Here is a 23,171-nt window from a genome sequence, read left to right as displayed (position 1 = left end):
GAGCTAAATCTAACTCCCGTGTAAACCGTAATATCTGCTGTGTCGTTTCAACTTTGATTGAAAAATGTTTCCACCAGATTAAAGAAAACATTTAGGCCTATGTGATATTGACTGATGCGCGGTCATGCATCATGGTGTAGCTAACGCTAATCAATCTACAGTAGCTAGCTCTATTTTGGACTGGAGCTGCTGTATGGAGCTAGCTTGTCGTCTGAGCCATGATCTGTTTTCCAATCAGGGAATTAGGAAAACAAACGTGCACATTACATTAAAAAACACATCAGTCAACATCACACAGGGTCTTTTCTTTAATCTGGTGGCAGCATTTTTCAGTAAAATGTGAAACGACGACAGATAATGGTTTATAGTGGGACTTAACGTAGGTTCCATAAAGATCAGGTTGTTTGTAAACAAACTGCTTCGGTTGCTAACAGAAAGAAGATGATGTATGGGCTTGTAATTATTTTATAATGTTAAACTCAGAGCATACATGTACAGGTTTGTACAGACAACAGATTTGTAATATTGATGGGGATATTCTGATGTTGATGTAGGTTACCAATAAGACATAACAAGTATGACTGAATATATTGTGATTGACGCCCCCCTACAAATTATTAATGCCATTAAATAGGAACAGGTCTCTTTATAAAAACATACAGTATCATTTTAGGCCTATTAATAAGTATCAATAATAATAATAATAATTTAATTTATTTTTCAGTAAATCACAGCATCGTACAGCTCCATGTTCAACTGAGCAGAAGCAGCTGAGTCAGACAGCATTCTGAACATGATTGCTACAGACATCCATCAAGAACCTACTTCATGAACATGACGGAGGAAAAGTATGAAGACCTCAAATTCAAGTTGCCATTCTTGTCATCAGCTCAATCCATTCCTTAACACGTTGAGTGCCAGAGCCGAGATATCTCGTCTTACATAATCCAACGCTTGAGTGCCAGAGCCGAGATATCTCGTCTTACATAAACATTTTTTTTTTTTGACGGTGGGACATCAATCAACAACTTTTACGTCTTCTAGATCACCATTGGAGCAAGAGAATGTGTATAATCTATTTTACCGACCACTAAGTGGCGACAGTGCTCTCCTGACTAGAGGAAGGCAAGCATTTTTTTAACTTGTCACGCCATTCTCACCCCAGCCATTCTCATGAAAATGGATGGGGGAAAACGCTTTCGTTTTCGCGCTGATTGCTGGCGATGCGGGATTGCAAATTTACATAATAGATTACAGGTGGAACACACTTTGAAACACGCAGCATAAATATGACCAGAATCGCAAAAGCTTCTCTCAACCAAAACTCCAAGAAGCGAGCGAGTCCATCCCGACTTCCTCAAACAGCGGCCGCGCAGCCACAGGCACAGGACAGCAGCAAAGCACTGAGACTGGTGACAAGCTTGTGACGGCCGCTGCAGCCAAGAAGAACGCCCACGGAGGGAGGAGTTGAAGCAACTCTCCCTCTCGCTCTCTCCCTCTCTCTCTCTCTCTCTCTCTCGAGAGAGAGAGAGAGAGAGAGAGAGAGAGAGAGGAGAGAGAGAGAGAGAGAGAGAGAGGAGAGAGAGAGAGAGAGAGAGAGAGAGAGAGCGCACAGAGTGGGAGACAAGGGCACCCATAATCACAGGCACGTGAGGTGGTTCTAAAAATCCATTTATCTCCAAACTCTCTGAAAATCTCTGAAACCATGCTGTACTCAACGGCTAATATCTACATAACTACTAACTCTGCAAACTAACTCTTTTAGACAGAGAAAGCACACATTCTATTAGTTATTTTTAGATGATTGGTGTTCACGAATTCTTAACAGAAAATAATCCTTGGCTCTTGTAAAATGAGCCAGAATCCTCAAAAAAAAACCTGGCACAACTTACCTACAGGATTGAAAAAATAGCTGGCACTCAATGTGTTAAAACCACATGGGCTACATTATTTCCAGTGTCTCAATATTATTCTACACCCTGTTGTGGCCAACCAGCCTCTTCTGTTCAATAAAATCATGTTTCACTGATGGAAGTCTGATTGAAATGATGTAATCAGAAGTCTAACTAACTGGATTGGTTAATTCAATTACTTTGATGTATGCCATGCAGAATAGTCACTGTTCAAATTGTCCTACTGTATATATCTTATTGTTAGGCTACTTTAGACTTGGGGAAACAGGGAAAATCCAGTTTGTGTATAGAAAACTTTATTCAAACCAAATAAATATGTTTACCATATTCCACACAACATTAGGCTACTTTGACAAAGTTTTGAGTTAAGTCCATCTTCCATTTAAAACAGTCACTTTTTTAATTGAAAAGTGAGCCCCATGTCTACATTGGAATGTGCAGGGTGTTGGAAGAGCAGGGTGAATTAGCAAAACAAAAGACTAGGGGAAGGGCATTGCTATTCACAACACATTAAAGGCCCATTCTGAGCTGAGCCAGAAAAAAGCCCTGTTGAAATTATTTTCTATTGCAGACCAACAGGTTTACATTTCAAATAAAAGTTTGTTTCAACATAACCACTATAGACTGTGTTAATTAACAGCATACTCCCACATACATACTGTATCATCATATAGGTTATTACATACTGTGTAATTTACAGTGGCTGCAGTTTAATTTAGCAGCAGTAATGTGTTTTATATTTCATTCATTCACTGTTGAGCCTTTCTTTAAGCTCAGTGATATGATATTGCAGTGTTTCAGATCAAATGATTGCCTTCTGTCAATGAGTATTGTTTGTTTCAACTTTCATTCTTGAAAATGCTCTCGTGTCTGGTCTTGGTCTCGTCCCAGCACGGCAACTAGCTTGGAGGGTGGAGCGCTTTGTCTCACTGAAGGCTCGTCAGCAAGGGGGGACGGCGGGTTGTCCTGAAAAAACAAGTCAAAACAGTCAAGAGAGTGCAGAGCCAGGTCCAAAAACATAATATGCACAACTTGAATGTAACAGCTTATTTCACAGTATTATTAAAGTGCAAACCAGGGTTCCAGACTAACTTTTACCCATAGCTGGGTAACTATGCAGTGAACTCTTTATGCATATACAGAGCTGAATGTTGGAGCTTCGCTGCAGAATAATATATGTGATTAGGGTTGCGAGGGTGCGATGTCAACCAAATAGCCATTGCGTGGTATTTATGAATTCATTAATTGGTTTATGAAGTAGCTGCGATACTGTTTGGCTGCGACGCTGCACGTTCACAACCTGACAGCTGATCTCTGCATGAGAGACACCAGTAATACAGTACAGTCAAGTGGCTGAACTAAGCACTATAGGCTATCACTACCAGTAATATTGAAAGGCCAAAACAAATAACGTTAACGATACAGATCCTGACCAACAACGTGTGTATTGCTGGCAGAAAACAGGCAGAATTACTGGCGGATAACGTTAGTTATCGCGTGGCTTTGAACCTAACGCTATTGGAGAGAGATAAACACAGCAGCAGCATGGATGTAATGGAAGCGACTTTATGCAAATAGGCGAGTTGAATTCACAATTGAAGACCTGTTCATTACTCACATTGGGTTGAAAACAGGAAAGAATGTGAAAGAAACATTTTCACAACACAAATGACTTCTGCTGAATCTGCTCCTAGTCCGCCTCCCCAGTCTGAACTGCACCTGGGGATACTTAGGGCGCGCTTGTTCAACAACGCCTGCACCTCCCCCGAGTGTTACGTTGAGTGGAATTGGCCTTTTTTATGATTAAATCTGCAAATTTGTAATTCAAACAGGTAATTAATCACGATGGTCCGATGTAGAAGGCTCAGAGGTCCGCCTCCCCTCCGCTATACTGCTTCTCTAACATACTTGGGTGCGCTTGTTTAATGCCTCTTCGCTAGAGTCCTGCACGCTATCGTTGCAAACCAGTCGCTTCGTCTTATACATGACATCAACATCTGTCAACATGTGAAAGTGTCTCTTTACTATGAAGTGATTGAAGAATGACAGGGCCAATATCGGGCATACCCCACCTGACTTATTTGGTGTGAGGAAGTAACGGGAGTAGAATCCACTCTGTACTTCCTCCAGGGGGACACGAGAAATTGCCTTTTTTGCTAAAAGGTCTAACAATTCTTTTTCCAGAGCCATCTTCCCTCCTGGGAAGATGTCTTCTACCACAGTCTCTAACACACCTTTGAAGTGGGGAGGCGTTGTTTTGAATTATAGCATGTACCCTCCTGTCAGCGTGTTTAAAACCCACTTTTGTCCGCCTGCAATCTGTTTCCAAACTGCATAGCGTTCTGACAGGGAGCGCACCCTGTTTGGACTTGTGATCTTTGATTGTTTCAACAGGCAGTTCTTGGACCACCACACTGCTGTTATGTTCGCGGGGGCCGGAGCGAAAGGGAGAGAGAGCCTTATCCCTATCGGGATTGCTGTCGCTCTGGTCATGTCCTCCCAGCATCGCCACGCCTTGTGCTGAGCTCGGTAAGGCGAAGGCACTGTTACTTAGCTCCTGGAAGCCTGGCATTTTGGGCCAGCGAGCGGGGCCGGGCCGGGCCGTTAGTGGTCCCGGGAGCATGAGGTCCAAGCGGTGCGCTGCTTTGATAATCACCTCCGGGAGATTAAAGCAGGGACCCACTGGTTCAGCGGCTGCAGCAGGGAGAGTTAGGGCTGCTGGCGGGACTGCGGTGGCAAGTGGCCGTGGTGGAGATGATGTAGGAGAGAGGAAGAGCCTGAAAGGCACCGCACTCTCGTCTTGGGATGAGTCCGCCCCGTCCAGCTCTCTCAATGGGGAAGAGGGGGTTAGGGAGACAGTCTCCTCATCCGGAGCGGATTCCTGGTCGGTGGAGCTCGACTCGTCGGGCGTGCTAAATTGCGGGACTTCCGCAGAAGCAGCCGAGGCCCAGTCCGAGGTGCTGCAACCCTCGAGCCCAGAGGAAATTAACTCTAGCCGGCTTACAAGCTCTGCACGGTCCAGGTGCTGGCGAGAACAGCAGTGCTGAGCGCCTTGTTCGCATGCACAGGTCCCAGGCACGAGAGGCATTTGTAGTGGGGATCTTCCCGAGTGATGTAGCCGGTTCCGGTAGACGTACATCTGGCTTAAAGCGAAAGCTCGTGCGCTTTTGCCCATCGCCACTGCCAGAGTGTCCTTCGCCAGCATCAAGGTTTCGCTGGGAGCCGCTCATCCTTGTCTTGTCAGTCTTGCTGAATGAAGAATTTGAGAGCAGAACAATGGGAAAGCCGGCCTTATATAGCACGCAGCGGAGTAGGGCCACTTCTCATTGGCTGCTGTGCGGCTGACCACGCCCACAGGTGGTACCACCAGGAAAAATCTTCAGTCTATTTCGCTGATGCGAGGGATATTACCCAATAAGTGAGATCTAGTGAGGCGGAACTAATACAAGATAAACTGGAAAATCCTGCCTCTGTCCATGATTGGTCGCATAAACTCAATTATGATGGTTTCACTTCCCAGATTCCTCTATTTATGATAGAACCTTCCCATACTTCTTACATCGGCTTAAAAAAAATTACTCCATAATTCTGTCTTACATCTGGAACTACAAGAACCATAGAATCTCGAAAATTCATCTGCAAAAATGTAAGTCTGAAGGAGGGCTGGCCTTGCCAGCATTTAGGCACTACTACTGGGCTGCTAATGCCAGGGCTCTAATGTTTTGGCTCCAGGGGATCCCTGACAATATAGCTTCCGGGGCCCCCCTGTGGCTGAAAATGGAGGCTAGCTCTATTGGCAACTCTTCACTGCCAGCCATGCTGTTTGCTAAGTTAGAGGACCCTGGGAAAATGTACTTTTACTGTGAAGAGCTCTGTCAGAATTCTGAACCAAGTCAGGAGTGTTTTGAGTCTACCAGATGTCTCTGTCCACACACCAATTTGTTTTAATCACTCCTTTTTGCCTCCATGGTTGCACAGAGACTACCATGCCTGAAGTGAGAAGGGGCTAGTTTCCATCAAGGACCTTTACATAGATAGTCACTTAGCATCCTTTGATCTACTGAAGAAGAAGTTTGAGTTGCCTGGCACGAACTGGCTCAGATTCCTGCAACTCAGAAATTATGTTCGATCCAGGATTTACACTTTTGAAGCATACGCGACCTCACCTGCTCTTCAGCCAGGAAGGATGACATCACTGATGACATCATCACTGATGTCATCACATCATTAGGTAATTAGGGCAATCACCTAATAAAAAAGATCCGGCTCCGTCAGGTCACCCTGGGTGCTCTTTACACCGCCTGCAATTTTCAGCTCGATCACGCGTAAAACGGCACGTGGCCGGCCAAAATTCTGCTCACACGCACACACATTCTTATTATAGGATAGTGAAGTAAATAGTTGTTCTGTTTCTCCTGTTGGTTGTCTGTGCAGGTAGAGGGAGGCACACCTGGAGAGCTCTCTCTCCCGCGGTCTCCTGAAGATGTCAGATCAAATGAACTCTCTCCTGGAGAGACAGACCCCCTGGTGTGCCCTGGAGAGACAGGTCCCAGGTCACCAGGACCAGATGAGCAGAAGGTATTGCGACCATCACACACACACACACACACACACACACACACACACACACACACACACACACACACACACACACACACACACACACACACACACACACACACACACACACACACACACACACACACACCTTTTATCCTGAAAATATATTGGGTTTGTAGACTTTGGACTTAGATTGTGTAGGTAAACTGTTGTATCTACTACAAATTATGTATGGAGATTTTATTTATTTATTAAGTGCAAATAGTTATTTTTTTTGGTTTAATTGTTCTTGGATTTGACTTTTTTGTTTGTTTAATTGTTCTTGGATTTGACTATTTACTGTGATTTTACCAGGGAGCAAAGGTGGCAATGGATAAACGGAGGCTCTTGGAAGTGCTGGATGATTTGGGAGGCAAAGAGTTCAAGAAGTTCAAGTGGTCCCTGCAGCAGCCTGGCAGGCTGGGTTTCCCGGCCATCAAAAAGCGCCTGTTGGAGAAAGCAGACAGGATGGACACAGTGGATAAGATGGCCCAGACCTACACCGCAGAGACTCTGGAGGTGGCCAAGAAGATTCTATTGGAGATGAAGAGGACAGATCTAGTGGAGAGTTTGTCAAACAGCAGCTCAGAACCCAAAGGTATTGTGATAAATGATGATGTAATATGCTGCAGAGGAGCAGCATGGCTCTGTGATGGCTTTTTAATGGTTTTTAATACAGTGGAGTTCTAAGGCTGCACTGAGCACGGTTACATGGACCAGACTTGTAAGCAAAACAAATTCATTGTTGATTTTGTTATTTTAATATGATTTGGTTGACAGGAAGCAATGCTTTAAAAAAAGAATTTCATTATTTTTATTGGGCCTATTTTTTTTAAACTTTTTTAACAAATTAGAGCAGAAATCTTTGAAACTGATGCAGTATTGAATGAGATCCAGCTGTACAACGGGCTGGAACAGAGGCAGACGGGGCATCAGGGTACCGTGGATGTACGTCCTGTATAGAGCTTATATTTTATGATGCCATTGCCTAAATACCATCTGGTAGAAGACGTAGATCAGGGGTTCCCAACCTTTTTTACACCGCGGACCGGTTTAAAATGTACAATGTTGCTGCGGACCGGGGGGTGGTGGTCGTGGTGGTGGCGGGGGGGGGGGGGGGGCCGTGTACGCACAGCACATAGTTCATACATATGAATAGACGATAGCGTCTAAGCTATCGTCTGCCTCCACTGTCCAGTTTTGCGTTGGGATGATGCAGGTATAGGCGTGGCCCAGGCGTGTCCGTGGCCTCTAGCCTATCATCTGTCTCGCGCAAGTGTCATTTAGCGCTCTGGGGAAGATACTGTCGGAATGTGCCGAGCGCAAAGAGCGGTTTGGGCGTTGCCCGTTCCAAAATAGGCGTTCCAGTGCAATGTGTTAGAAAAAGCGGCTTGGGTGCTCTCAATTTTAATGCCAGCAAATAGCTGGTCTTAGCGCAAACAACCCCACTACGCCAGGCGTACGCCTAAGCGCAGACAGCATTCTCCGTGCAGTACAGGAAATCCTTGCTTGGATACATTTACGCATGGCATGGATGTCACTCTTCTCGCGCCTGCACACACTCTTCTCTCCTCGGAATGCCATGTTGAGTTTCAACTATAGCCTGCATTGCAGAAAACACACACCTTGATTTAAAAATTAGAATTAGTTTGTCATGGTTTTATTAGGCTACATAATTCCCGTGGTGTAACATTAGATTACTTTAGGTAGGAGAGGGTAGGAGAAAATAAAAAGCAAATGTTGATCTTTTCCAACCATTATACGTTTAATAGCACCGCAATAGCCCTCTCCACTTCCCTCGTCGGGGGGAGAGAGAGAGAGATACTGCCTCACCTCGTAATAGCCAGTAACCTATAGTCTAGTAGGAAGGAGGGGGTATCATGCACCCCCCGGAAATATACTTCTAATCAGCATTTCTAGATTGGAAAAATTGTGTAAAAAATGATGAGCTATGTTAAAAAGTTGTGAAAATGTCCCACATATCATTTCTATGCACGCTCACTCGCTCACGGCCGGGCCAGACATCTTGCGTCTGCTGTGCGTCTGCGTCGCGTTACCTGTTGATTTTCATTTCGGCGCCCATGTTAACAGGTTACAGCAGCCACACCACCGGCATGAGACGCGCATCTCAGGCGCGTGTCTTGCGCGTCATCTAGAGAATAGGAGCGACGCCTATTTTTCCTGCTTACCGCGCGCGTGTCTCTACAAAAATAGACATTAAAATATTTTGCTGTTCATAATCATATCATACAAGCACTATTAACTACATTTTCAAAGCAGACATAATAAAATATAACAACACTTCCGTTTTTTTTTCTCTGGGCGAATTTGCGGCATATCTTTTTTCGACTCTGGTTCGACTTTTGCGAGTTTTCGCCTGCGACTTGAATTGATAACCACTGATTTCCATAGGCTATAGGCTATTTATTTTACAGGGGCAGCCACAGCCAATCAAGGCTCGTTTTGATTTGAGACGGGAGGATGAGCTCACAGCAGTTCTCCTGCCCTCTGAAAACCACATACAGTACATAGGCTACAACGTGGCTTCGTTCCTCCCCTCCCCACACACACACACACACACACACACACAAATCAATACTGCCTCGATTATGAAGTGAGCCCAAGCGATCTTCAGTTAAAATTATCATTGTATTGTTTATAGCAAATTTAATATAAGGGAAACTCTATAGGAAGAGAGTTGGCAGACAGACAGCAGCGCAGCAGCTGCAACGCAGCAGCAACGCTGCCTGTGTGGATGCCGCACGCGTCCCAGCCGCAGCCCCCACGCGACGCACACACACGCACTAGGTAGACGCGAGATGTCTGGCCCGGGCGTCACTCTCTCCCTCTCTGTGATATGCCCTGGGTGACACCACTGATTGTTCACATAGAGGCACACACCTCCACCAGATTTTTTATCCCTCTTCTCCAAATCCCTATCCAGTCTGAGCATGGTAAATCCGTCCAGTTCTGTATGCGTGGTAGGGATCCGGTCCGTCAGCCTGGTCTCCGTGAAGCATAACAGGCTGCTTTGTCGGAAAAGTTGGTCATGTTTCATCAGTCCCGCTAGTTCATCAACTATTATTCAGTGATTGCACGTTGCCCATAATTACTAATGGTAGGACCGGTTTGAAGCGTCGCAGCCTATTTATGACGCCTCCTCTCCGGCCTCCCTTTCTTGGCCTCATTTCGGTAGGTAGATCAAGGGAGAGACGCTCCACTACAGTCGGGTGAAGCTGGAGGAGCTCCTCTGAATTGTAGGTGTATTTTGCTGGGCAAGTAGTCACTTCACGATGGGCTCGCACGCTTGGCCAGAGAAATCCCCACAACAGCCATAAAACAAGACCGATTGCTATTTCCTTTATCCCCCGACATCTTATGGTAGTTCGTGCAATCCACTTAAAAACACATGCTTGAGACCAGTAAAAACACGATAAAACAATCAAAATGCACCAAACAAACAGACAGGTGATGAACTGGGCTGGCGCCTGTGCAGACTGATACAGAGACACAGGGCCCTATTGTAGCAAAAGCGGTAAATTTGCATTTGCGCTTGTTTTGCGGTCATTTTACACCGCACACAACGCAAATTGGGGGCGTGCCCAAGCGCATTTGTATTCTCCCTGCCGCGCTATTACCACGTTATAGCCTATATTGTCACAGCCCTATGTTCCCCCAGCCCTATGTTCCCACAGCCCTATGTTCCCACAGCCCTATGTTCTCCCAGCCCTGTTTCCTCTGTTTAATAATAAAATAAAGATGTTCACCTGTCTTTCAAGCATTTTCATAAATGATAAAAAAGCATAGAAAAATCATCCTACCCCGCCAGCGATAGCCGTGGCCGGAGGCATTATGTTTTCGGATTGTCCGTATGTACTGTACAGTATTTCTGTCCTGCCCATTCTCGTTACATCTCATGGGAATGCATGAAAAGAAAGTGTGTCTAAATTGCACAAAATCCTACACTGGACTTCTTCGTGTCCCATACAAGCAACCCACCAAGTGTGAAGTCAAGTGAACAATATGAGGATATGAGGACACACAGACATACAGTACAGAGATTCCTGCCTTTACAGTATGATTACTCATTATTACTGTACTATATTACTACTACCTATTATTTGTTTGTTTATTTAGATCCCCATTAGCTACTGTAAGGAAACAGTAGCTATGGGGTCCACATTAATATTTTACAATACTTCAATACTTCAATTCAGAAGCCACATATAGAATATATTAAAAGTAAACTAGCTAAATCTGTTGGTATTCTGTACAAAACTAGGGATCTGCTGAATAAGAAATGTTTGCATATATTGTATTTTTCACTTATAGTGCCATATATGTCATACTGTGTTGAGGTCTGGGGTAATGTATATAAAACAAATATAGATCCTATTATTAAACTACAAAAAAGAGCTATTAGAATAATAAATAAAGTTGGTTACCTCGAATCGACCAATCCACTATTCATAAGGTCCTGCACCTTACAATTCGTAGATATTGTGTATATAAAAATGTTAGAAATTGTTTTCCGTGTTAGGAGTAAAAGCCTTCCAGTTTGTATTCAACATTTTTTTAATTTAAGAGAAGGAAATTATAATTTAAGAGGGTTATGCATTTTTAAAACAGGCAAAGCGAGAATTAACTCATTGAGTGCCAGCCACTTTTGGAAAACGGATGCTCCCAGTGCCAGCCCTTTCAGAGCGTTTTCAGTGATTTCTCGAGCCCCACAGAATATTGTGTGATATTACTATGTAAACACCGAACACGCCCAAAGAACGATGAGACTCTATTGTATCATCAGCAAAAAAAAGTTTATTGATATCATTTTCCGTTCTTTAGTTATCAGCAGTAGAAGATAGGTTGTTTTCATCAAAAACAGACGTTTCAAACTAGAAGCTGAGATAATGAGCCTTGAAGCATTTCAAGCACATCACTGACTCTGAAGCTAATATTTTCTGATGTAGTGACACCTCAAAAATAATTTCCTTCAATAAAACAGCTAAAACAAAGGAATTTTGTTTGGCAAAATAATATTTTTTAGCTGCAACCAGCAGCGCTGGCCCCTGCGTGCGCAGACCCTACACCTTCTTGCTGGTCTTGATTTACTGCTGGTGGGCATCAGATATTCTAGCTTGTGTTTGGCAATCTGTCCATCGAGCATGCTGTCACAACACCAACACTGTTGTATGCTGCCCTGCGTGCCCCACCCCCCTCAACTGCACACCCCTCCTCCGTGGGAGTGTCTCTGGTGGCTCTCTGCTGCGTTTGCTCTGCACTGAAAAGTGCGCTACACCCAGCTTTTTCACAGCGTTCCGCCGTTTTTGTCGCCGGCTCCCAGCGCTTCCAGCTGAGAATAATGTAACTTTTCAGAAAGACGCTGGTGTCGGCAACTAATCATGTGGAGGGGCTATCGCAGCGGAGACGGAGGGGCTCAATTGTGGCAGCAGATTGGCTGCTGTTCACAGGCACAGCTAATGTTATGCTTCATGCATATCGATGCATACCGATGCGGTTTCCGTTTCCCCATGACTTCTTCTGTTTTTTCCTCACCTTTCTCTAATCTGGAGAGCACTGTCGCCACCTAATGGGTCCGTAAAATAGCTTATACACATTCGACATCCCCCATATTTTTACAGGAGATGCATCAGGCTTTGATCCACGTCCCACCGTCAAAAAACGCAATTGACGACTTTAGTCGTCATTGGCACTCTACGTTACTATTTGAATTGACAACGATAGTCGTCATTGGCACTCAATGAGTGTCAAATCTCGATGTGTTTCAGTTTTGGGAGTTAAACTATGGAATAGCCTTTGTGATGATTTGAAATTGTGTACATCATTGTTGAGGTTTAAAAAAGCCTTAAAAAGTCAAATAATTCAGGATTATAACTTACAGTAAATTCTGTCTTTCTTTCTATTCTTTATTTTGCTGCAGATATTCTGGGTTTTTCTAATGAATTATACAGGATAGGCAAAAAATAAGCCTTGGCTTCAGCCTATTCCTTTTTTCGGTCATTGATTGTATAAATTGTATTTGTGTGAAATGGTCTGATATGTACATGTATGATGATGTTCTCTTGCTGTATATTCATACAAATTGTTAAATTTTGTTTGTGGTTCATTATAACCTATGACCGAAAATAAACCATTCATTCATTCAAGATACATGTGCTGTGGGGATGTAAGCCTGAGGGAACATAGGGCTGTGGGAACATAGGGCCTAATTTTGAGGTAAATCCTTGGGGAAACATAGGGCTTTGGGTATTGTGTTTGGATAGAGGCTAAATAATCACACCGTGTTGCCTAGTTTCATGCTCTTTACTTCACTGCCATGAACCCACGCTTTGCAACAATCCCATACATCGGGTGCAGTAACTCTTAAAGGCACAGTAACATGTACCTAACTTAACAAGGCCAACCAGACCATAACCATAACGTTTTCAGACATAACATTTTCTCCCCCAACCCCCCTTTTAAAGAAACATAACATTCACTCCACATCCCCTGTGTCACAGACCCGGTGGTAGGGAAGCAGAAATATGAACTGTATATCTCGGTTGGCTTTGTCTTCAGCCCAGTCCAGGGTGAACTTTTGTGTTAAGACTGCCAGTAATGGTGGGTAGAGCAGAATACAGTCCATGGAGTTGGGAATAACTTATTATTATTGTGTAAAATTACTCAACTCTCATTGATTCCATCTGTTGTTTGTTCTTTCAGAAACGTGTGAAGCTGTGTGTCAACGTCAACACAAATCTAAACTCATAGATGAGTTGCAATATCTGTCTGAGGGGATTGCTAAAGCAGGAGGAAATCCCACAATTCTGAAGCAGATCTTCACAATGCTTTACCTCACATTGGGAGGGAGTGGAGGGGTCAATTGTGAACATGAGATCAGACAGATTGAAGAAGCATCCTGGAAACCAGCGAGATCAGAAGCAACAATAAGATGTGAAGACATCTTTAAACCCTTACCTGGAAGAGTTAAACCAACCAGAACATTGATGACAATGGGAGTGGCTGGCATTGGGAAAACAGTCTTAACACAAAAGTTCACCCTGGACTGGGCTGAAGACAAAGCCAACCGAGATATACAGTTCATATTTCTGTTCACTTTCCGAGAGCTGAATCTGCTGAAAGGGAAAAAGTTCAACTTGGTGGAACTTCTTCATCTGTTCTTTCCTGCAATCAAAGAAGCAGGAATCTGCAGTTTTGACGAGTTCCAGGTTGTGTTCATCTTTGACGGTGTGGATGAGTGTCGACCTCCTCTAGACTTCCAGAACGAGATCCTGACTGATGTCACAAAGTCGACCTCAGTGGATGTACTGCTGACAAACCTCATCAGGGGGAAACTGCTTCCCCTTGCTCGCCTCTGGATGACCACACGACCTGGAGCAGCCAATCAGATCCCTCCTGAGTGCATTGACGTGGTGACAGAGGTGAGAGGCTTCACTGAGCCACAGAAGGAAGAGTACTTCAAGAAGAGATTCAGTGATAGGAAGAAATTCACAGAGGAGCAGGCCAGCAGAATCATCTCCCACATCAAGGCTTCACGTACCCTCCAGATCATGTGCTACATCCCCATCTTCTGCTGGATCACTGCTATGGTTCTGGAGTCTGTGTGGAAAACCAGTGAGACAGGAAAGATGCCCAAGACCCTGACTGAGATGTACATCCACTTCCTGGTGCTTCAGTCCAAACGGGCGGACGTCAAGTATCATGGGAGAACTGAGAAAGAGACTAGGGAGATTATTCTCTCTCTGGCAAAATTGGCTTTTGAGCAGCTGGAAAAAGGCAAGCTGATCTTCTATGAAACCGACCTGACAGAGTGTGGCATTGATATCACAGCAGCCTCAGTGTACTCAGGAGTGTTCACACAGATCTTTAAAGAGGAGAAGTGTGGGCTGTACATGCAGGACATGGTGTACTCTTTTGTCCATCTGAGCATTCAGGAGTTTCTGGCTGCTGTCTACATGTTCCATTGTCACATAAACATGGATGAGAAGGTACTGGAGACATTCCTGGGAAAAGGTTTGGTTAGATCTGAAGACAGTGGACACTCCCTTGATGTCTTCCTGCAGACAGCCATGGACAAATCCCTGGAGAGTAAAAATGGCCACCTGGACCTCTTTGTCCGCTTCCTTCATGGCCTCTCACTAGAGTCCAGCCAGGAACTCTTACGAGGCCTGCTGGGTCAGACAGAGAGCAGACCAGACGACATCCAGAGAGCCATCAGCAACCTGAAGGAGATGACCATCTCCAATACCTCTCGTGACAGAAGCATCAACATCTTCCACTGTTTGGTGGAGATGAATGACAAGTCAGTACATCAGCAGATCCTACAGTTCCTGAAGTCAGAGAACAGATCAGTGGATGAACCCTCTGAGATCCAGTGCTCAGCTTTGGCCTACATGCTAGAGATGTCAGAGGAAGTTCTGGATGTGTTGGACCTGGAGGCCTACAACATATCACAGAGCCGACGACTGAGACTGATCCCAGCTGTGAGGAACTGCAGGAAGGCTCGGTTAGTCCTGATGTGATTGTGAATACCAACAGTGTCGATTTTTTTCCAAAGGGCCATACTGTCTTATACATAAAGTAACCGAAGAGGACAGTGAACATTATACATGCCAACACTACTGATTTTCGCAAGAGTCCCCCTATTTGTAACCCTCTCTCCCACTGTGACTCTCGTAAACTCTCGTAACGGGACAAGCCCCGTATTTTATTGTCACACGAATGCATGCGGCGACAACACACTCATGCTGACGGTGGCCGGTGAAAAGTGTCCTCTGCATTTAACCCATCCAGGCATGTCCTTTCCTCCGGGGGCAGGCCAGGAGCAGTGGTCGCTTTCTCGTAGAGCGCCCGGGGACCAACTTCGGATGTTGTCGTCACTGGTCGGATGACGATGACGATCTGATCTTCTGCATGTTTTTAGTGGGGGGGTTATATACGGAGAAACCCCCTGTGGGAGCACGGGGAGAACATGCAAACTCCACACAGAGAGAAAGGCCCTTACGGCGAGATACCCCACCTGGGCAGTAGGCACTGAGGATATGGGGGGGAACACAACCACAGCGCCCACAGTGTCCCAGGCGAGAATCGAACTCAGGACCTTCTGACTGTGAGGCGACAGCTCTACCACTGAGCCACCGTGCCCCCCGATTGGGCATTTCTCTTGTTAATTCCCCAATATTATATACATAGTGATACAAATCCAATGGCTGTAGCAGATGGGATTTACTAACACAATTCTGCCTTTTATTGAGTTTTTGGGTGTTGTTTAGTTTTTCTTTGAGAACGTTGGGGGCCGGATTGAGATGGTCCAGGGGCTGGCCCCTGGGGCCGAATTTTGCCCATGTATGGTGTAGACTGAAACTTATACTAGGGTTGTCACGATACTAGAATTCCTAACTTCAACACTGATACCAAGGAAAATATCGATACTCTATACCAGAGGTTTTCAAAGTAGGAGGGGGCCTCCCCAGGGTTAGGGTGGGTTAGGGTTAGGGTTAGTAGTTCCAAGCAGTTTCAGGGGAGGTTCAGTGAACGGAAATAAAAATATATTACATTAGTTGTTATTTGTTATCAAAAGGAGATCACATAATAGCCTAAATGTTTGTGATTTGGTTAAAGACCACTTTGCCAGAGTCAGAACTAATAAACGCCGTCAGACAGACATGTACAGTATTTATGTATTTGGTGTAGTAGTCAAACAGCAATATCAGGCCTTTGGCTTAACTGTTGAGTGTCTATGGGATCAAATAACATAATCATGAGCCAATACAGGCATCCAGGAATTGAGCCCCTGCTCTAGTCATCAGCCTATTGCCACTTTCACACACAGATCCCGCAATATTGCCGTTCAGAAGGCCTGCAACCCCGGCAGTGTTGCCACAGAAATTGCTTTCACACAGAACCAAGCAGCCCCGCCATATTTCTATGCTTTCAGATAGCATCCACCCCTCCCGGATTGAAATGAGGCGTGAACCATGGGTGCTGAGTTTCCGTTATTACAATTAATCAAAGCCTGACAAATTAAAATGATGCTGGTCACCAAGTCCGATGAAAATAATCCCATCTCAGCTCAATTTGAGTTGTAGCCTATTGGGCTCAAATTACATTTCCATGCAGCTCCTCCTATTAAGTAGCCTAAATTAATATTTTCATGTGTAGGTTATAGCGTAGGCTACTGTATGATGAATGAAACCACCAAACATCGCCTGCATGCGCAACAACTGTCAACAGTGCAGCTGGTCGTTAAAAAGATCAAAGAGAAAAGACGAGAGCTCACCCAATGTCATGGTATGGTTAGATGGTGTAGTGTGTGGACCCAAATGCAGAGGAGAGAGAGGCAGCAGGCAAGGCAATGCAGACCAGGCAGGCAAGGTTTCTTAGAGAAAAACAGTCTTTACTGAATCATTCAAAAATACAAAATAACAGAAACCCACTAGCCAGAGGCTAGACTAAACTCAAGAGCAATTGTCAAAACAACACAGGGAAGACGATACATACCAACCAAGGGACAGATAGACAATGATTCAACAGGGACCACACACAGACTGAGACAATATATACACAAGGGAATCATCAGGAATAGCTGGGGAGGTAGGAACACAGGGGCAAACCGGGAGAGCTGATTGGTGGGGAGAACTCAGGTAATGGGGCAGACTAACGAGACACATAGGCAACAGGTGGGAGGAATTAAGGCAGACTAACAAGGGAACATGGGCAACAAGTGGGGAGAAGACAGACTAATACACAAGGGAAAAACACAACATAACTCCTTTCTCTATTCCCAGACTGATCGTCCACTGAGTTTTAGCTCCTCAGAAATCACACATACATGGCAGGCCACACCGTGGCCTGGGTGTTACACTGCCCCCTCCTTAGGAACGGCTTCCAGACGTTCCCCTGAAACACTGAGCAGGGTGGGCGGAGGGGGACCCGGAGGCGGGACACAAGAACCAGAGACCCGGATGGGGAAAGGGCAGAGCCGGCAACCTCAGGTGGACAACCTGGGGGCAGGCCAAACTGGCGGAGCAGGTCTGGCGGACGGCCAGGCGGACTGCCAGGCCGACAGAGAAGGTCAGGGGGACGGCCAGGAAAACCAGACCCTGGCAGAAGACCAGGAGCGGAGCCAGGAGTCGGAACGCCCGGACCGGAGCCAGGAGGCGGAACGCCAGCACCGGAGCCAGGAGGCGGAGGACCAGGACCGGACCCGGGAGGCAGAGAACCAGGACCGGACCCGGGCGGCGGAGGACCAGGACCGGAGCCAGGAGGCGGAGGACCCGGACCGGACCCAGGAGGCGGACGACCCGGACCTGGGCTGGAGCTGAGAGACACAAGACCAGAGTACCTGCGAGACACCGGGACCAGTGGCACACACTGCACAGGAAGTTCCCGCACCACAGGAAGCTTGCTGGGTGCCGGAACCGGTGGCTCCCGCAGCACAGGAACAGGAAGTCTGCGGGGCGCAAGAACTGGTTGCTCCCGCAACACAGGAAGCTTGCGGGGCGCCGGAACCGGTGGCTCCTGTAGCACAGGAAGTCTGCGGGGTGCAGGAACCGCTGGCTCCCGTAGCACAGGAAGTCTGCAGGGCGCCGGAACCGGTGGCTCCCGTAGCACAGGAAGTCTGCGGGGCGCAGGAACCGGTGGCTCCCGTAGCACAGGAAGTCTGCGGGGCGCAGGAACCGGTGGCTCCCATAGCACAGGAAGTCTGCGGGGCGCAGGAACTGGTGGCTCCTGTAGCACAGGAAGTCTGCGGGGCGCAGGAACCGGTGGCTCCCTTAGCACAGAAACAGGAAGCTTGCGGGGTGCCGGAACCGGTGGCTCCCGCAGCACAGGAACAGGAAGTCTGCGGGGCGCAGGAACCGGTGGCTCCCGCAACACAGGAAGCTTGCGGGGCGCAGGAACCGGTGGCTCCCGTAGCACAGGAAGTCTGCGGGGCGCAGGAACCGGTGGCTCCCTTAGCACAGAAACAGGAAGCTTGCGGGGTGCCGGAACCGGTGGCTCCCGCAGCACAGGAACAGGAAGTCTGCGGGGTGGAGGAACTGGTGGCTCCCGCAACCCAGGAAGCTTGCGGGGCGCCGGAACCGTTGGCTCCTGTAGCCCAGGAAGTCTGCGGGGTGCAGGAACCGGTGGCTCCAGCGACACAGGAAGATAACGTTTGCGGGGTGTCGGAACCGGTGGCCCCTGCAGCCCAGGAACAGGCCGCACCAGGACCACGAGACCACGGGGAGCAGAGACTGGAGGCTCCCTAGCACTGGGCAGTGAGGACTCTGTAGCACTGGGCAGTGAGGGCTCTGTAGCACTGGGCAGTAAGGGCTCTGTCGCACTGGGCAGTGAGGGCTCTGTAGCACTGGGCAGTGAGGGCTCTATGGCACTGGGCAGTGAGGGCTCTGTAGCACTGGGCAGTGAGGGCTCTGTGACACTGGGCAGTGAGGGCTCTGTGACACTGGGCAGTGAGGGCTCTATGACACTGGGCAGTGATGGCTCTATGACACTGGGCAGTGAGGGCTCTATGACACTGGGCAGTGAGGGCTCTATGACACTGGGCAGTGAGGGCTCTATGACACTGGGCAGTGAGGGCTTACCCTTGTGGCGGCGTTGACGCTGGGACTTGGATTTGGACCTCGGCAAGGTCAGGCAGGGGACCAAAGCCGGCTTCACCGCGGGCAACATTGGTGCAGTTTGCAGCTGCTGGTAGGCGACGGTGAGGCGGGCAAAGTCAGCCTGGAGAGAGGGAGGTTGTTTGCCAGCCGACAAGGCTGCCTGCCGGGCAAAGTGTGCGAACTGCATCATGATCTCGTAACGGGACAAGCCCTGTCTTCTCCAACCCACCAGACATGGTTCCGCCCTGTTGTTGGATGGCGCAGCGCACTCTCTGAAGTTCTGCTGGGTCCATGACTGGTTGAATCATTCTGTCATGGTATGGTTAGATGGTGTAGTGTGTGGACCCAAATGCAGAGGAGAGAGAGGCAGCAGGCAAGGCAATGCAGACCAGGCAGGCAAGGTTTCTTGGAGAAAAACAGTCTTTACTGAATCATTCAAAAATACAAAATAACAGAAACCCACTAGCCAGAGGCTAGGCTAAACTCAAGAGCAATTGTCAAAACAACACAGGGAAGATGATACATACCAACCAAGGGACAGATAGACAATGATTCAACAGGGACCACACACAGACTGAGACAATATATACACAAGGGAATCATCAGGAACAGCTGGGGAGGTAGGAACACAGGGGCAAACCGGGAGAGCTGATTGGTGGGGAGAACTCAGGTAATGGGGCAGACTAACGAGACACATAGGCAACAGGTGGGAGGAATTAAGGCAGACTAACAAGGGAACATGGGCAACAAGTGGGGAGAAGACAGACTAATACACAAGGGAAAAACACAACATAACTCCTTTCTCTATTCCCAGACTGATCGTCCACTGAGTTTTAGCTCCTCAGAAATCACACATACATGGCAGGCCACACCGTGGCCTGGGCGTTACACCCAAATATGCCGACAACGCGGAAACTGGTAATCCATTAAAGTTGCTGGTGAATTTGGTCACATTTTCAACACAGATTTGAGACAAAGAAGATACGGGTGAAGGACATCATAACCATGGATAAAACTGCATTGTGGTTTGACATGGTCGGCTCGACGGGGGCACGGTGGCGCAGTGGTAGTGCTGTCGCCTCACAGCTAGAAGGTCCTGGGTTCGATTCCCACCTGGGACGCTGTGAGCGCTGAAAGAGTGCGTGCCCGTCCGCATGTCCTCGAGTGCCCACCGCCCGGGTGGGGTCGTCAAAAGGGCCCCCTGGGGGTTTCCTTCATATTATACCCCTCACCAAAAACATGCAATATCCTGGTCACTGAAGTGGTGCCTCCTCTGGTCGTTTGGGGCACCTGTTCAGAGCGAGGGGAACTCGTTGGAATAGTGTGATCCACCCACGTGCTATGTCCTACCGGTGAAGCTTCCCCTGTCAGGTGAAAAGAAGCGGCTACTGCCCATGTCTCGAAGGAAGCATGGATCCAGTTTCAGCTCTCCCCAGATCGGCAGAGGGTGGAGCACCAACCAGGATAAACAAATTAAATTTGCACTAATGGGCGATAAAAATGCGATAAAAAAAGATCTGGGAAAAAAATATATATAACTCAACTACAGTAAATGCGAGAGTGGCGGGGTTTGATTGATGCACTCTTTAAAGTGGAAATGTGTTCCCCCGCAACACATTTTGGTTCTGAGCTTTTCCTTTTAGTTTCTGATGATTTCTCTACATCAAATCCCTCAGGTTTGGTCCAATGATTTGTTTGAGAATTGTATAGATTTTTCCCCCTGCCAGCGTTCTCATCAATATGCGCAGCTCAGCAGCATGCAACAATTAAGCTGCCTTCACATGATGAGTGATCTTCTCTTCTCTCACCGTGAGGTAGAGAATTTTGCCTACTAATGTCAACATCGTTTGAGCATAAAATAGCCTAACCTACTTACTCATAAACTGTAGGTACGGAGCATTCTTCCTGGCGCCCCTGTTGCAGTCATGGATTGCATAGGCTACTTTTTTTACTTTCATTTAAATCTTTCCCCTTTTTATTTCTGTGTGAGGTAGTTTCCCCTGTAATTTATTTTAATGAGAGCTGAGCTTCGATCCGTCTTCCCACGGGTACCCTTTCAGACAGACGTCGATTCGGGGCTATGACTACCTTCACTGGTGGAACGAAAGGCGTAACAAAATGATCCACTACTCCGCATTTGTGACTTTCACACAGGAGGAAGTCTTAATAATCCCACAACATTCACGGCTTTCACAGACTGTGTGAAAGGGGCTTGAGAGAACACAGCAGTTTAACCCTGCTCTAGTCAGCCTATAGAGAAATTTGGAGTGGACGTCACAGGGTTATGTCACTAGTACCAGAAACCGAAACTAGAGACCTCCGGAATAAGGGAAAAAGACGTCTTGTGCCGTATAGGCGCTGCGCTTTCCAACAAGGAATATGAAGATGTCCGGCACTGCAACTTTGGCAATGTAGTTTGATCCAAGACCAATCCTGACAGCGAGTACTGGTCAGGAAACCTCACCCCATTGGGAGATTTACAGTAGCTTAGTTGTGTAAGATAACCTGTCTGTTGCTGGCAAACCTTTGAAATACGTAGAGAAGGCATCCAGGTCTTCCATATTTCTATGACCACTAAATCGCTAGCTGTCACTTTCTGCAACCAGTTTGGCTAGGCCCACAAAATGCATAATCACTGTTTGCAAACATATACAATGTCTGTAACAACACAGCAGATTACCCCTGCTGTAGTCATCAGCCTATCACAACACAGCAGATTATCCCTGCTCTACTCATCAGCCTATCACAACACAGCAGATTGCCTCTGCTCTAGTCATCAGCCTATCACAACACAGCAGATTACCCCTGATGTAGTCATCAGCCTATCACAACACAGCAGATTACCTCTGCTCTAGTCATCAGCCTATCACAACACAGCAGATTATCCCTGCTCTACTCATCAGCCTATCACAACACAGCAGATTACCTCTGCTCTAGTCATCAGCCTATCATAACACAGCAGATTACACCTGCTCTAGTCATCAGCCTATCATAACACAGCAGATTACACCTGCTCTAGTCATCAGCCTATCACAACACAGCAGATTACACCTGCTCTAGTCATCAGCCTATCACAACACAGCAGATTATTCCTGCTCTAGTCATCAGCCTATCACAACACAGCAGATTACCTCTGCTCTAGTCATCAGCCTATCACAACACAGCAGATTACCCCTGCTCTAGTCATCAGCCTATCACCAATCTGGGAACCCATTGGTGAAAAAAAAAAACTCTAACCTCTGGGGGCAGCCCCGTTTCCATGTGGTGCAACAGGAACTCAAGACGCGCAGTCGGCAGCGGAAGAAAATTCCTTTCCGCTCCCTGCAAGCTCTATAGTCTAGCAGCAAGTCCTCAAAAAAGGCTTTAGTTTTCGAGATACCCCTACCCGAGGTAGAACAAATGACAACAATGATTTTTCTTATCTTTAGGGTCTCCCATTAATGAAATTGATTCTTGGCAAATTTTATTTTTGGGGAAAAAATGTTTTTTTGGCTGTTCTTTAGAACTACCCCAATCCCTGAAAAAGAGCCAAATTAGGCCAGTCCGAATAGGGTAAAGGTGACAAAAAAGCTCATACCTTGAGAATGCTCACTCTTTTCCTCACCAGACTTGCTGAGGTATGAACCAGGTGGCTGCCCTACATCACCAAATAGTCAGAAAATGATTTACCTAAAAATATCATGAATTATAGTCCTGTAAATATAGCTTTAGTTTAGGCGGACATTGTACTTTGTGGTGATAGGAACATAGGACTCCATCACTTTTCTCTCATTTATCAGAAAAACAGAAATCCCTGGAAAATATACCATTACTGAATTGTCTAGGGTGCTATTGAACCCTGACCAGTAGTTGTATGGAGATATCTGGTACAGTTCTATTGCAAATGAGATTTCTTTAGACATAGACCTACTACCTCTTCTCTGAAACTGTCAAATTAGGTCATTCTGAATGGGGGATAAGTGAAGTGGCATAATAGCCTATAAGTTAAGAATGCTCACTCTGATGGTCATCATATTTGGAGAGGGAAATACCAGGTGGCTGA

The 23,171-nt window shown here is 46.6% G+C and overlaps 1 protein-coding gene across 1 annotated transcript in view; it reads left to right on the top strand.

The window, feature by feature from the left end:
• Positions 1-6,842: 6,842 nt before the first annotated feature.
• The window catches only part of LOC310792199 (NLR family CARD domain-containing protein 3-like), a gene marked incomplete at both ends in the record, with an annotated part of 38,200 nt that continues 21,871 nt past the window's right edge, over positions 6,843-23,171 (top strand). The window contains 3 exons of the mRNA XM_083653928.1: positions 6,843-7,110; positions 7,393-7,460; positions 14,078-15,036. Of these exons, the coding sequence (XP_083510054.1) occupies positions 6,843-7,110; positions 7,393-7,460; positions 14,078-15,036 (1,295 nt within the window). The remainder of the gene's footprint in view (positions 7,111-7,392; positions 7,461-14,077; positions 15,037-23,171) is intronic.

The sequence above is a fragment of the Poromitra crassiceps genome, assembly GCF_964638095.1.
Source record: "Poromitra crassiceps genome assembly, chromosome: 17".
Classification (NCBI taxonomy): domain Eukaryota; kingdom Metazoa; phylum Chordata; class Actinopteri; order Beryciformes; family Melamphaidae; genus Poromitra; species Poromitra crassiceps.
This window is presented reverse-complemented; position numbering and strand designations above follow the sequence as displayed.